Source organism: Cebus imitator, unplaced genomic scaffold, assembly GCF_001604975.1.
Source record: "Cebus imitator isolate Cc_AM_T3 unplaced genomic scaffold, Cebus_imitator-1.0 Scaffold410, whole genome shotgun sequence".
Taxonomy (NCBI): Eukaryota; Metazoa; Chordata; class Mammalia; order Primates; family Cebidae; genus Cebus; species Cebus imitator.
In genome coordinates this window covers 951,370-964,641 of record NW_016107725.1, presented here as the reverse complement: position 1 = coordinate 964,641, position 13,272 = coordinate 951,370, and the positions used below count along the sequence as shown (strand labels likewise).

Genomic DNA, 13,272 nt, shown 5'->3' with positions numbered 1-13,272 from the left:
CTGCTCTGTGCCAGGCTACGAAGGGAACCCACTAGGGAGACAAGTTTTACAGAGACAAGTTTACTGCAGAAAAAGTGCAGACATGCTGCTCACGGAATCCTTAAATTGGCACGTGATACACATTTTGTGGATGCTTCTTGCATCCTTACCTTCCCTTGTGAGGGGAGTCTGTTATCCCTGTGTTATAAACAAAGAGATAGGGGTAATTACCAGCCAACGAGAGCCAAGAGATGGAGGTGGGAGCTGTGCATGTATTTTGGCAGCAAAGCCCCGTGTGTGACTCCCCAGACCACATACCAGGGTCAGGATTCAGGAGCTCAGGGAAGGAGGGGCTCTGCAGCATCATTGTCTGAGAACAATTCGCTTCCTTTCCTGCCTCCTGTTCCTTCGTTTCTTAGAAATTATTCACACACCTGGCTTCTCAAACGAAATAGGAACGTTTCCCATTTTCATGCCTTTGTTCAACAGACCTTTCTATGTAGCAAGCCCACGGTCCCTAGGAAATTGTTCAAGACCATGTTCAAGTACCACCTGCTCTGATCTGCATTGAGGACCCCCTTTCGGGTTTCTGACGCCTCTTTGCTTGACAGGCTAAGACACATAAAGGCTTCAGCTGCCAGGAGGGCAGGCACCCCCATTCACCTTTGCTTCTCTGCTCTGCAGGTGCTCAGTGGCTGTGCACAGGGAGGACATCAAGCCCAGCTCTGTGTCCCACCCTCTCCCACAGAACTTGGAGAATGGAATAGGCCCTCATGACTGTAGAGACCCCAGGTGCCCACAGAGGTCACTGGCCCTTGGGGGAGACGGCTGCTCATTGGCCCACCCTCCCTTCCACCCACAGCACCCCATTTCCTGGAATCCTGCCTGGTGCAGATTGAAGAAGGTGAAGTAGATATACCAAAGCCAAATTCTTCCCAACCCACCCACAGAAAAACGCACAAACGCAAAATGGTAAGTCCTTTCCCCTGCCTAGCTTCCAAACACTTCCATGTCCGTATCCCAGTTTTTCATTCCAATAGCACTCTTGTGGAGTAGTCAGAGCTGTGAGCATTCCTGTTTTATAGATGAGGAAACCGAGGCTCAGAGAGGCCACCTGCTCTGGACAGGACATTCCTGTATTGTAGATGGGAAACTGAGTCTCTTCATTCTAGGCTACGCAGGCTGAGAAGACTTGGGGTCACCCTAAGAGAGACAGAGAGGCTGCACTTTGACCTGCCTCGTGGTCATTCTGAGTGACCGTCCCCTCTGCTGAAAGGCAGGAAGGAGAGGGGAAGTCCTAAAATGAGTTCCTGCACCCCAGGTGTCCACTCTGTGCTTTCAAAACTTGAAGGCAAGTTAGAAGTCTTGGAAATCTGCAGAAACTCTCCTGGTCCGCAAGGGGGCTCCTGTGAGCCTGGGTAAGAAGTTAAACCATGTGGAAGCCTTACCGTTGAGATCTCAGGGTTTAGACACTCTGGGCAGGAAGGGGAGGCAGAGATGCGGCCCCATCTGGCTCCTCCTCAGCCAGAACAGCTCTGAGTTGTCTGTTTTCTAGATTAGGGCATCACAGGGGGCTGTATTTGAAACAAGTTCCACCTCCCCTGGAGTGTGTGAATCTGCATCAACAACACCCCACTTGCCAACGCCGAGGGAAAGGTGTGTAAATCTCAGGTCATAACATGGTTGGCCCTCTGGTAGATCGGGGCAAAGCTATGCTATGTTTGGGCTGCAGGCTGGCTTTACATTTAATTTGATTTTACCTTAAAAGAGTTGGCCCTTGAAGGAGTTCACATAAAATTCAGGACTTCTGCTTTTGAAAGCTTGTCTGGCAACCCTGGGGCTGCCTTTCTGACCCACACCGGAGCCCCCTTTACAGTGCTCATGGGGTTGGTTTTTCACGGGCCTCACCCCTCCCTATGGCTCAGATCCAGCCAGCGCTGGTCACTTATGTCATCTGCCCAGCCTCTGTAGGCATCTGATTTGACCATCTCATGCACGTGTGGCTTTAAGGAAGCAGGATGTGAGTGAGAACTTGCAATCTTTGTTGCACATGGAGCTCAGGAGCCTCGGACTTGTAAAAGACTTGATCTGTGATCACGAGTGGCAGCTCTGTCTGCCAACCCTCTGATTCCTTTGAACCACCTCCTCCTCACTCAGGAAGGAAACCGTGCCAAGGGCATCTGGCTGTTTCCCTTGACCTGCCACCCAGAACAGATGCCAGTCAGTGTTGCCAGCCAGGCCCAGCTTTGGGAGTCTCAGGGTCTGCTACGTGGCCTAGCAGTTGAGGGCTGTGTTAAGCCATCCCAGGCTGGTGAGCACAAAGTTACGTTCCCAAGGTGTACCTACCAAGCCTGGGGTATGGTGTAATCTGTACAGTAGGTAGGGGCTACTCCATGGGGTACTAAGACACTTTCCTGCACAAGGAACTCCTTTTGCCAGTTGTCACCTTAGCATATTCTCTGAGTCAGGCCCTAAGAGCGCTAAAAGGGAAGGCATGATGGCTACTCATGGGGTGGGTGGTGAGAGGTGGGGGCAGGCAGAACCCTGCAATGGCAGAGTCTTCACAGGGTGGTGCCCCAGTGCTGCAGCAGATGCCTTGGACAAGAGGTCAGAGTTATTTTCTAGGGCTGGGCAGGTGGTAGTTCACTAAGAGAATCCAGACTATTTACTGTCATCATCTTCCCTCCTTTCTTCCTGCAAAATTCAGCTACAAAGGCGTCTTTCTCCTCGCACCCCAAGGGTAAATGATGCCTTTCAACTGAGAGCCAGAGAGATGAGGCAGACAGAGTGAGCAGATGCGGCGGTCTCACACTGGCCTTAGTCCACCAGTCACCAGCGAGGCGAGTCAGTTCAGTCATTGAGTCATGTGCCCTTTTCATGATAATGGAGCAATGACACCCCTTCTTTTGGGGCTGCTGGCTTAGCTGGTATAGTCAACAGGGACGAGCATTTTGCGTAAGTGGAAAGAGCTGTGTCAACAGCTCCTGGGAGGAGAGCGGTGGGTGTTGGAGGAGTCTGATGCTCTGGGCCATCTGGAAGGCAACGAGCAGTCAGGCTCTGCTGAAGTCCACCGCGGCGCCCAGGGCTCAGCCACCCTGCCTCCTCCATCTCCTGCCTCTCTGCATCTGTGGAGGGAAGATTGACTTTTCCCATCCTGCTCACCAAGGAGGTGGGAAATGGGAAGATCAATCCAGCCATTGTTATTAATTACCTTTCTCTCTTTAGAGTCCTTGCAAGTGTCTGCTTGTTTTCTGCTGAACAGAAGTAATCCTACTCACGCTCTGCTAACGCCTTCTTTCCTCTGAGCCTAGCAAGTGAGATTTAAATGAACAGATGAGCTCTGAAAATTTATGTGCAATGCCCACGTTCAGGACAGTGAGGGATATGCTGTCAAAGGATGTATCAAAGTCAGCTGAAGCTATAACGATCGTTTCATTATTCTTGAAAAATTGAACCATGAGGAGGCAGGGTCCAACACGGGGTTGGCCAAGGGAGGCTGGGCTGGGAACCACCTGCTCTCAGGTGAGTCACTGGCTGGACCCCGTTCTTCCAGGAGGATGTGCAGCGTGTGACGAGGTCTCTAGTTCAGAAAAAGTAAAAGAGCACCCTAACTGAAGAGCAGGCAGGCTCTCCTTTGAGTCTGTGCAGAAGGCCTCACACCAGAGTGGTGCAGGGTGAACCAGTCAGCAGGGACTTAGGTGGCTTCGGGCAGCTCCTGCTGTAAGGAGGAGTGAATCAGCCCCAGACACTGCCCTCTGTGCTTGGGGCAAAAGTGACACAAATGACTTGGAATTGTGTTTCTAATAAGTTTCCTGGGGATGCTGCTGCTGCTGGTCTGTGACCCTGTGGGCTAGACCTTTCCCGCAGAGAAGGGCAAGTTCAGCCCCCTAACACCGTCAAGCACCTTAAACCAAGCACCTTCAGGTACACAGGCTCATCATCTCGTCCGCATTCCAACAGCCTCCACTGAGCTGGAACCGAGTGTAAGGGTTGAGGGCCGGGCCTGGAGCTAGTCCTTGGGTTTTGAATCCCAGCCCAAATCCGGTTTATCAGCAACATGACTTGGGTGAATTTATTCACCTCCGTGTGCCTCAGACTTCTCACGGGTAAAATGGGGGTGAGGATTAGGGTACCAGCCTCACAGAGTCAGTGTGAGGATCAGAGGCATCACTTCACGGAAAACCCGGAGAACAGAACCTACACAGAGGGATGGTAAGAGCAACACCAGCGGCCACCACGATCACGCAATCCCTCCGCAAGCAGTAGCTCATAGCTGAACAGTTTGCGGCCGCGGATACCTCTCAGTGTGCAGGCATCAAGACCTCTAGGCTCTGCCCCAACCAGCCTCACCGGGCACACTGCCAGTAGCAAGCTTGTAAGATGTAAACCCTGTTCCCGAAGAGACAATTCTGGTTCTTTATTCGTAAATCACTACGGTCATTTATTTCACTTACGATTCTAGAGGGTGGCTGGGTTCAACTGGGCAGTTCTCGCATGGAGCTCTGTTGTGCAGTTCCTTTCAGATCCTGGTTGGGACAGCTGGCTCCTGACGTGGCAGCCCAGGCTCCAAGAGCATGTGTCCCAGGAGAGCCTGGCAGAAGCCATGTGGCCTTTCCTGTCCCAGCCCTGAATTCATACAATATCACTTCCACCTCATTTTATACATCGAGGCAGCCATAGAAGCCCACCCAGGTTCAAGGACAGGGGGCATGGACTCCATCTGTTGGCGGACTGGTTGTCAAGGAACTTGTGGACATGTTTTAAAACCACTCTGAGGCTCTCACCCTTCCCACCCCTCTCTGCCACCACCCTCTCCCCGTGAAATGCCAGCTGCCTACCTCTGCTGCCCACATCTGTCCATTGTCCAAAGCCTCATCAAACTCCACTTTCTCCAAGATCTTCCCTGGCCACCCCCCAAGCTATTAATGGACAACCCCCCACCCCGCAAGCCTCATGAACATAATTTATTAGGGGTCATTCTTACAGATTCCAATTTTGTCATGAAAATCAAATAAACAACGACAACACCAGAAAAGCACCAGGGGGACAGGCTGGAGGCGATATCAGCATGGCCATTATGTTTCTGAGATCACACACAGGTAGTTGTCATTTTCTTCTTTTAACATTTTCAGTATTCCAAAAACTTCTACATAGCACATCTATAACTTGTATAATCAGAAAAACATTTTTTTTCCCAAAAAGTAAGCTTAAAAAAATAAATGGTAAACATTTCTTGCTCTGAATTCAGAGGATTCAGCTGTTAAGCTATTAAAATCTTTGTCCTCCAAAGGAGCAAATTGTCTGAAATTCCAAAGTTCAATTCATATAAAGGTGGAAAAAATACTCTAGGAGATCAGATAGGAACAGAGAGAAGCTTCTTAGCGCGTAGATTGAAATTCGAGTAATTATGGACTTTTGTTGTGGAAGAATCATGGTTTAAAGGTACCCTGGCATCAGATCTGGGCTTAGCTGTTTGTCCTTTTGTGATTTTCCACGGCTGGTACCATCAAGATCGGAGTCACATGCGCCTGGACAGGGAAGCTTTGGCTACAGGCAGTGTACAGCAGACCGCGTCGTGACGTTGGTGGAAGCAGGAAATTATGACCTGCCCTTGTGTGAAACCCACTGTGGGAGTTAATGTGTGTCTCTCTACATTTAGAAGGAGAAAGAGGGCATCCATTTCTCTGCCCAGGCAGAATGAGCTGTGGACTTTGGGGGATTTGGAGTTTGAGTCAAGCAACTACGCAAACTGTGCTAATTTGTCCAAGCTGGGTCAGTGATTCTCAGATGTTAGAGTCTAACGTTTATCACGCCTAATAATCTCTCACGGAGTTTGTTTCAAAAGGTCCATTACCAGCTCTGTGCCAGGAAATTCTGGCTCAGGGACCTGAGGTTGGGCTCCTGAATCTGCATTTGGCAATGACCTTATGGTTGATTCTTTAAGCGTTTCTCTGCTGCCCACTTACACGGAAAGGTTTGTCCTCACAGTTAGATTCAGATGCCACATCCATTGTCTCAGGCCTCCTGTGTGACAGGCACGGTGCTGGTTAATTTCATAGATTCTCCTCTACCAGCCTGTCTCAAGACTTAGGAGGCCAGTCTTCCTCTTTCCATTTCATGCATGAGAAAACCGAGGCTCAAAGCAGAGGGGAGGTGTGTCTGTGGTCTCGCAGCTGGAAGTGGCAGAGTTAAGATTTGAAGCCAGGTCAGGTGAATTTGATACCTGGAGGTTCCCGTGCTCCCCTAGGAGAATATCTCCAAGGTTCCACAATTTGTGAGTCCAACTGCTAAGGCATTGATGGCCAGATCTCTCTCTTCCCCATCTTTCCACCGTCTCAGCAACATTCCACATTCAGGAGGTGCCTTAAACTGTCCCCCATCCCCCTCACCTATGCTTCTGAGGTGCCTCTAAGAGGGGAGCCTTTTGACTTGTGTGAACAGACAAAGGGTTAAAGTAAAAGGCTTTGTTGCTGATCTCCTCCTTGGAATCAGAGGTGAAGAATCTCTCTTCTGAATTGCAGGGGTTGGGTGGTCCTGGGGAGGGTGGGGAGTGGGAGTGGTAACGGAGGAATTCGATTGTAGGTTGAGATCTGACCCTCAGAACACTCAAATCCCCCCTCCCCACACCATCATAGAAACCCATTATCTTTCTGAGGAGTATTGTCAGAAACCAGAGACACTGCTGAACAAGAAGACAAATTTTAGGAGAGTTAGATTTCACTGGGCATGCATATTGATTAGCAATAATTTCTTTGTTCACATGGAAATGTGGCCACTAGGGAGAGGCAGGATTTTTGCAGTTCAATTTCTTAAAGGTAGCAACTTCCCTCTAGTCTTCCGCAGACACTGAGAATGAATATATTAACATTTTAACTGGGGTCCAGGGAAAGGGAACACGCTTTGACTATCACCTAACAATGCTGCTGTGTTGTTGACACTGATGGAACCCAGGTCACTTCTTGGGAGCTGAATCTAGAATGGCAATTTGTCAAGTCAACTGATCTAGTGAAAAAGTGCACCCCTCCAAAACATTAGCTATTGTAGAGGGTACCAGGCTTATCTTCCCAGAGGAGGGTCATCTTGGGAGCTAAATAGCTTACTCTTGATGGAGAGGATGCCCTCCCATGCCCTCCAGGGACCTGAGGCTTGCGGCTGTTCTCAAGCTCACTGCTGTGCCAGCCTAGACTGTGCTCTCTCTCATACAATGAACCAACTCTAAAGTCTCATTGTCTCTGGTGTCCTAGGCAGCCCAACCTGGGCACAGCCATGTTCTCTCAGGCCTAGTAGCGATGCATCAAGATGGCCCGCATCTGATGTGGAGAATCCTGGGGCATGTTTGCCTGCACAGGGGTCATTTCTATAGATGTTCTTATGGCTTACAGGAGAGGCGGGGGAAAGGGTAAGGAGAGAAAGAAGAGACACTTTCAGGAGTTTTGCCACCACATTACTCTTCCGGCTTAAAACTCCTCAATGTCCTCCCATTATCTACAGTAACTTAACTAGACCATTTCCTAAGCCAACGCCAGGCAGTTGTAGAAGAGGATTCTGAAGCCTGGTTCTGGCTCCATGGGAAGGAGTATCATGATTGATCAGCAATGTCTGCTCTGGGCAAGAGAGGGAGGTGGGGCACATGTATGCCATTTCTTTGCAGTTTTCTAGAACACAGGGAGCTCCGTCTGAGCCAAGAAGTCAGGGTAGCTGGAGGGAACTGGATATGATGATAAAGGCCACTTGTCAGCTATTAATGTCAGCCTCTAAATAACAAACAGGTGTCAGTACACTTGCCACCTCTGGTCAACTCTTGGTAGCCACTTGGGCATGGAGATTCATGTCTATGGAAAGGACATTGTATTTCAGTCACCCGTGTCTGCTGCCAGCCCGGGTTACAGGAGTGGCAGCACAATTCCCTGTCTTTCTTTTTTTGTGTTTTTTTTTTTTTTTGGTAGAGACAGGGTCTTACTATGTTGCCCAGGCTGGAGTGCAGTGGCACAATCAGAGTTCACTGCAGCCTTGAACTCCTGGGCTCAAGTGATCCTCCTGTCTCAGCTTCCCAAGCAGCTGAGACTACAGGCATGCACCACCATGCCTGGCTAATTTTTTAAACAATTTTTTGTGGAGATAAGGTCTCACTATGTTGCCCAGTCTGGTCTCAAACTCCTGGCTTCAAGCGATTCTCCTGCCTTGGCCTCCCAAAGTGCTGAGCCACTGTGCCCATCCTCGGTTCCTTGTCTTTCTGACCCTGCTCCAATCTCAGGGGAACTCGGCTCTTTTTCATCATGCCAACCTCAGGACAGGGATAGAATGCCATTTTGGAGTCTGTGGGATTCTAATGGGACAAGGTCACCAGGAGTCGGATCTTTTAGAGAAAGGATACAAAACTCCCCTAAAGACAGAGCATAAACTCTGTAGTGAATATGAAATCTATGCCTTGAGGCTGTTTACTGAGACCCCAGGGTCACACCTTCTGTCAGTGGGAAATCTGAGAGTTCGAGTTTAAATGAGAAAGGTTCCTTTCTTTTTATTCCCCTGTCTGGGCCTGAGGGCCAGGGTGGTGATGTGGCCATGAGCAGAGGGCCAGGAAGGCACCTGTTCTGCTTTCAGACTAGACCTGAGTGAGGGCTAGAAGCAGAACTGGGCCAGCAAGTGGGCAGGGCAGCAGCAAAGGGGCCTGAAGCCCAGCAGAATAAACACCAGAGGATGCTCATGGGCGTGGAAGCTTCTGTGCTGCAGGGGAATTCCAGTGATGGGCTGGGGATTCTTGGGTCAGGTATCCCAGCTTAATCCTTCCCATCCATGATACTTGTTTCCTTTTACCGGCTGAATGTGTTTTTCCAGGGGTTTCCACCTGGGGGGACCTGAAGCATCACAGTCACTGGGACACAGCAGGGACCCTTCTTGGAATTCCCAGCCCTAGAGACACATGTTGGACGACACACAGCGGAAATCTACAGAGCACTGAGGCCCATAATGAAGCAAAAGGAACAGACTCTGGAAGGGAATGGTTTACAAGGACGGTTTGTAAAACACCTATTAGGTGCCAGGCGCTCACACGCATCAGCTGTGAGTCCCACAGCAACCCAGCAAGGAAGGTGATGCTGCCCTAAGTGATAAACGGGGAAGCTGAGTCTCAGAGGCACTGAGGAGCGTCCAGGAGGTAACTGACACAGCCGTCACGGCTTACAGAGGGGCCAGTACACAGATCATCTCACTCCGTGGAACTGCTCACCACAAATTAATTGTAACTACATTTTTTTAATGCCACATATAAAGGCCAGAAATTTGCTATAATTTTTCACATTTATTTGGGTTAGAGACATACTATGTTCTATGCATTACTTGTGTGCTGTTCAAAAATCATAAATAGTATTACTGGGAAAACTGATTGGGAAAAAATCCTTTGGAACAAGAATATATGAATGCAATGATTACACAGAATAAATAAACAGCTTACCCACAATTTCTCTTTTGGATAAATGTAAAGTCATTAGTTTCAGAACAGTTTTCCCAAGGAGGTAAGATTTTGCTGTTTCTCCCTAATGCCTCCTCAGAGCTGGTACATAACTTATGCCTAGCCATCCCTGAAAAGGACTTTATATCAAAGATATTTTTCCCTGAGCAACCCCATACAATAGGGACAACATAGTTGAGAAGAACATGGGCTTCAAAACGAGGCGACCCCTGCTCAGAATCCCAATTTTCCTATCTCAGTTAACCTTGGGTCATTCAAGTTGCTTCTCTGATCATTCATTTCCTCATCAGGAAAATGGGGTTAATAATCCTGAGAATTAAATGATGGAATGTATAAAATGCCTAAGTGCCTAATAAATGGAACTGATTTTTAGGTATTGAGGGTTCCGGGGTTTTACAAATAAGAGAACTGAAGATCAAAAAGGTGGCTTGCTTAAGGTCATCTGACTAGTGGCAGAGCTGGGACTAAACGCTGATCTGTCCCCCACAAATGCCGGCATTCCTTCTCCTCTGATGTCCACAAGGCAACTGATATTCACAGTTGAGTTGTCAAGAAACACACGAATTCCCATTCATTGATTCCCAGCAGCCGATTGTAGGAAGCATGTAATGTGCTTTAGAAATATTTCTATCCAAAACTGTTGTTCTAAATGTTGTCACCTTTAATAGCCAATGTAAGTTATCTAAAAAATGCACTGACATGGACCAGTTCCAGAGCCTTCAATGCCCAAATTCAGAGTCGCTATGATCTTCTTCTGCATCAGAACTTATTAGCAACATTAACCTCAGTCTTGGAACCATGTCAGCTTTATAAACACTGTTCTTTCTATTGTGGAAAGACAGGATAGTTTAAGGACATTTTCCTTGATATCATTTCATTTTCTATTTAAGTCATGAAAATAGGATTGAATTTGTGTCATATTACACACAAACTACCTTAGGGTTGTAGATTTTTAGTCTGTGCTATAATAGTGTGTCCTGATAGTGTAAATATTTGTTGGAGAAAGATTAACTAGCAAGGCAGTATATTCAGAATGGCTGCCTCTTTCATTAACCCTGTAAGGAAAGAAGCTGGAAAGATACGCAATTCTGTAAATCACAATTTATAAGCAAGTGGCAGCAATTAAACATCTAGTTGAGCTAGTTTCTTTTTTTAGGTCCATTAAAGTTTATATTATTTTTTAAATAACTCCTTTTCTGCCATAGCTTTATTTTAAATCTGCATCTTAAACATGTAAGGGCCAGAAATTTGCTCTAAGTTTTCACATTTATTTGGGTTAGAGACACATTATACTCTATGCATTCATTACTTGTGTGCTGTTCAAAAATCATAAATAGTATTACTGGGAAAATTGATTGGGAAATGAATCCTTTGGAACAAGAATATATGAATGCAATGATTACACAGAATAAATAAACAGCTTACCCACAATTTCTCTTCTGGATAAATATAAAGTCATTAGTTTCAGAACAGTTTTCCCAAGGAGGTAAGATTTTGCTTTTTCTCCCTAATGCCTCCTCAAAGCTGGTACATATCTTATGCTGAGCCATCCCTAAAAAGGTAGCTTTAATCAAAACCCGATCTATAAATCACCTTTAAAGCCTTGGATGTTTGGCTTTATGAGGTCTTAAACACACTTTGCAGGTCCAAAAAAAACATAAATCAGATTAGTACAGTTCCTCTCCAGAGGTGGCTTAATGAGGGAGAGAAGTACAGAAGACTCCAACCCCAGAGCCGGGGACTACACCCCCTAGTTCACAGGATATATATTTTATGGAAAAGGGTAAGGTTGTAACACAGTGTCAAGTCAGAAACTCAAATCCTCTGATCAGAATCAGGGTAGGACTGAGAAGAACCTGCTGGCCACGCACGAGTGGGTTAGAATGGAACTTCTCCCCACGAAGGCAGCACGGGCTTCGATGGGGTATTTTTTCCTGGCTTCTGAACCACATCTGACAAGCCACTGCGGCCCTATTGCACTGCCAGTGTCTGGACTTTCTAACAGTTTCCTTTCCAGAACTTTCCCTGCGGGCATGGAGACTCTTAGCAAATTCGGCTCCATAATACTTGCCCCAAAATTAGAACCCAGGATCATTCTCCACGCCTCCACTGATACGGAAAAATACATGAAAGCGCGGATTAGAGCCTTTGCCACAGATAAGAACAAAATCCAACGGAGACTTGACGTTTCTTTAGAAGGGCTGCCACCAACTGAACTTTTCCCAGAAGTTACATCGGTGCTGACCTTCATCAGTTACATTGAGAAAAAATCTGTTCTATGTGACCGTCGGCCACAGGAGACGGCATTTTGGGCACTGAACTTGACGAGAAGGACTTTCTAACTTTGATTCAGTTTCAACTTACACTCCCCCAGCCCCTCCATGGCAGACAGCCCGGGCCCCCGGAATGGGGAGGTGAGGCTCAGAGCAGCGGGGGTGCCCGGGCGCAGCGCACACTCTCCGGTGTCCGAGCCCCGAGCCCCGAGCCCCGCAGTGGACTTCCGTGCGGCGCGCACCGAGGCTGCCGTCACCTGCCGCGCGGTCCGGCCCTCCCCGCCGACCCAGGCGCGCCCCGGGCGCATCGCCGCCGAGGAGGGCACCGGCCAGGGTGTCCACGCGGGTCCCCTCGCGGCCGCGGCGGGGCTCGGCCCGACTTCAGCGAGCAGATCCTCCACCCGCGGCCGCTGACCCGCGCGACGCCCCGGCGGCACCGACGATGCTGCGCCCCGGCTCCGCAGGCGCCGCGGCGGCGGGTCCCGGGAAGCTCCCGCGGTCCTTACCTGGCGAGGCCCGTCCGGGGCGCTCCCGGGGTCCTGGCTGGGCCAGCGCAGAGCCCAGGGCGACCGCGGATCGCTGGCTGCGGCGTTCCCGTCTCCGGGGCGCGGGCGCGCGGGGCGCGAGGGGCGCTGCCGAGGCTCCGCGGGAGCGGCCGGGCTGCGGCTGAGTCAGCGCCCCGGCGGCGCGGGCGAGCCCGGGCCGGCAGCCGAGGGGGGCTCTGAGCGGAGCCGCGGCCGCCCTGGCATTTTAAAGGCGAGGCAGCTGGACGCTGTTCAAGCGGAAACGCAGAGAGAAACTTCAGCCCCCGGGGCAGAGCGTTGGCAGCGCGGGGCGGGGGCCCGAGAGCTCCTTGCGGGCGCGCAGACCAATTGGGCTCTTCTAATACGCTCTGTAAATGCATTTTTTTCAGAGATTCCCTTTACAGTTAAAAAAAAAAAAAATCCCCTAAACAACAACGACAACCAAACCCTCTCAAAGCCTCCTCCTGCAGTAAGCTATAGCAAGCCAAGCGTTTCCGTTAAAGTTAGGGCAAGGGAAGGGCGGGTTTGGGACGTCTGGTCCATGCAGTTAGACAAGGGAAGGAAATAAGGCGTAAAAATACTGAAGTTGTGCCTTTGTTAAAAATAAATATATTATACGTGTGTGTGTATATGTGTATATGTAATATATACGTGAAGCGGGAGAAAAATGATTAGTATTTGCAGCGGATGTGACTGTGTAGTTGGAAAGTGCTAACTGAAGACTGGGTGACATAATAGCCTTTGCAAATAATTGGCAGGCTACAAAATAAACATACCAAATGTACAGTGTTCTTGTGCACTTACTAACCAGTTTGAAAGGCAAATAAAAATCCCATTCTCACTAATAGCCAAACCACAGTAGCTAGGAAAATAAACTTACCATGAAGTGTGGAAAACAAACAAACAAACAAATAAACCTTCTCTACCGGGGGACTGGAGAAGACCTGAATCTATTATGACACACGCCTTATTCTTGGACAAGAAGAAGTAAATATATTGTAATCCTATCATGTCCTCTTTATCTGTC

The 13,272-nt window shown here is 48.8% G+C and overlaps 1 protein-coding gene across 4 annotated transcripts in view; it reads right to left on the bottom strand.

The window, feature by feature from the left end:
- The window catches only part of CTXND1 (cortexin domain containing 1), a 54,551-nt gene extending 41,782 nt beyond the window's left edge, over positions 1–12,769 (bottom strand). For 2 of the 4 annotated variants that reach the window (XM_037731593.1, XM_037731592.1), the window contains exon 1: positions 12,228–12,769. In XM_037731593.1, coding sequence (XP_037587521.1) covers positions 12,228–12,625 — 398 coding nt within the window. In that variant the 5' untranslated portion in view covers positions 12,626–12,769. The remainder of the gene's footprint in view (positions 1–12,227) is intronic. The other 2 variants (XM_017509193.2, XM_037731594.1) reach the window with 2 other exon arrangements.
- Positions 12,770–13,272: the final 503 nt, after the last annotated feature.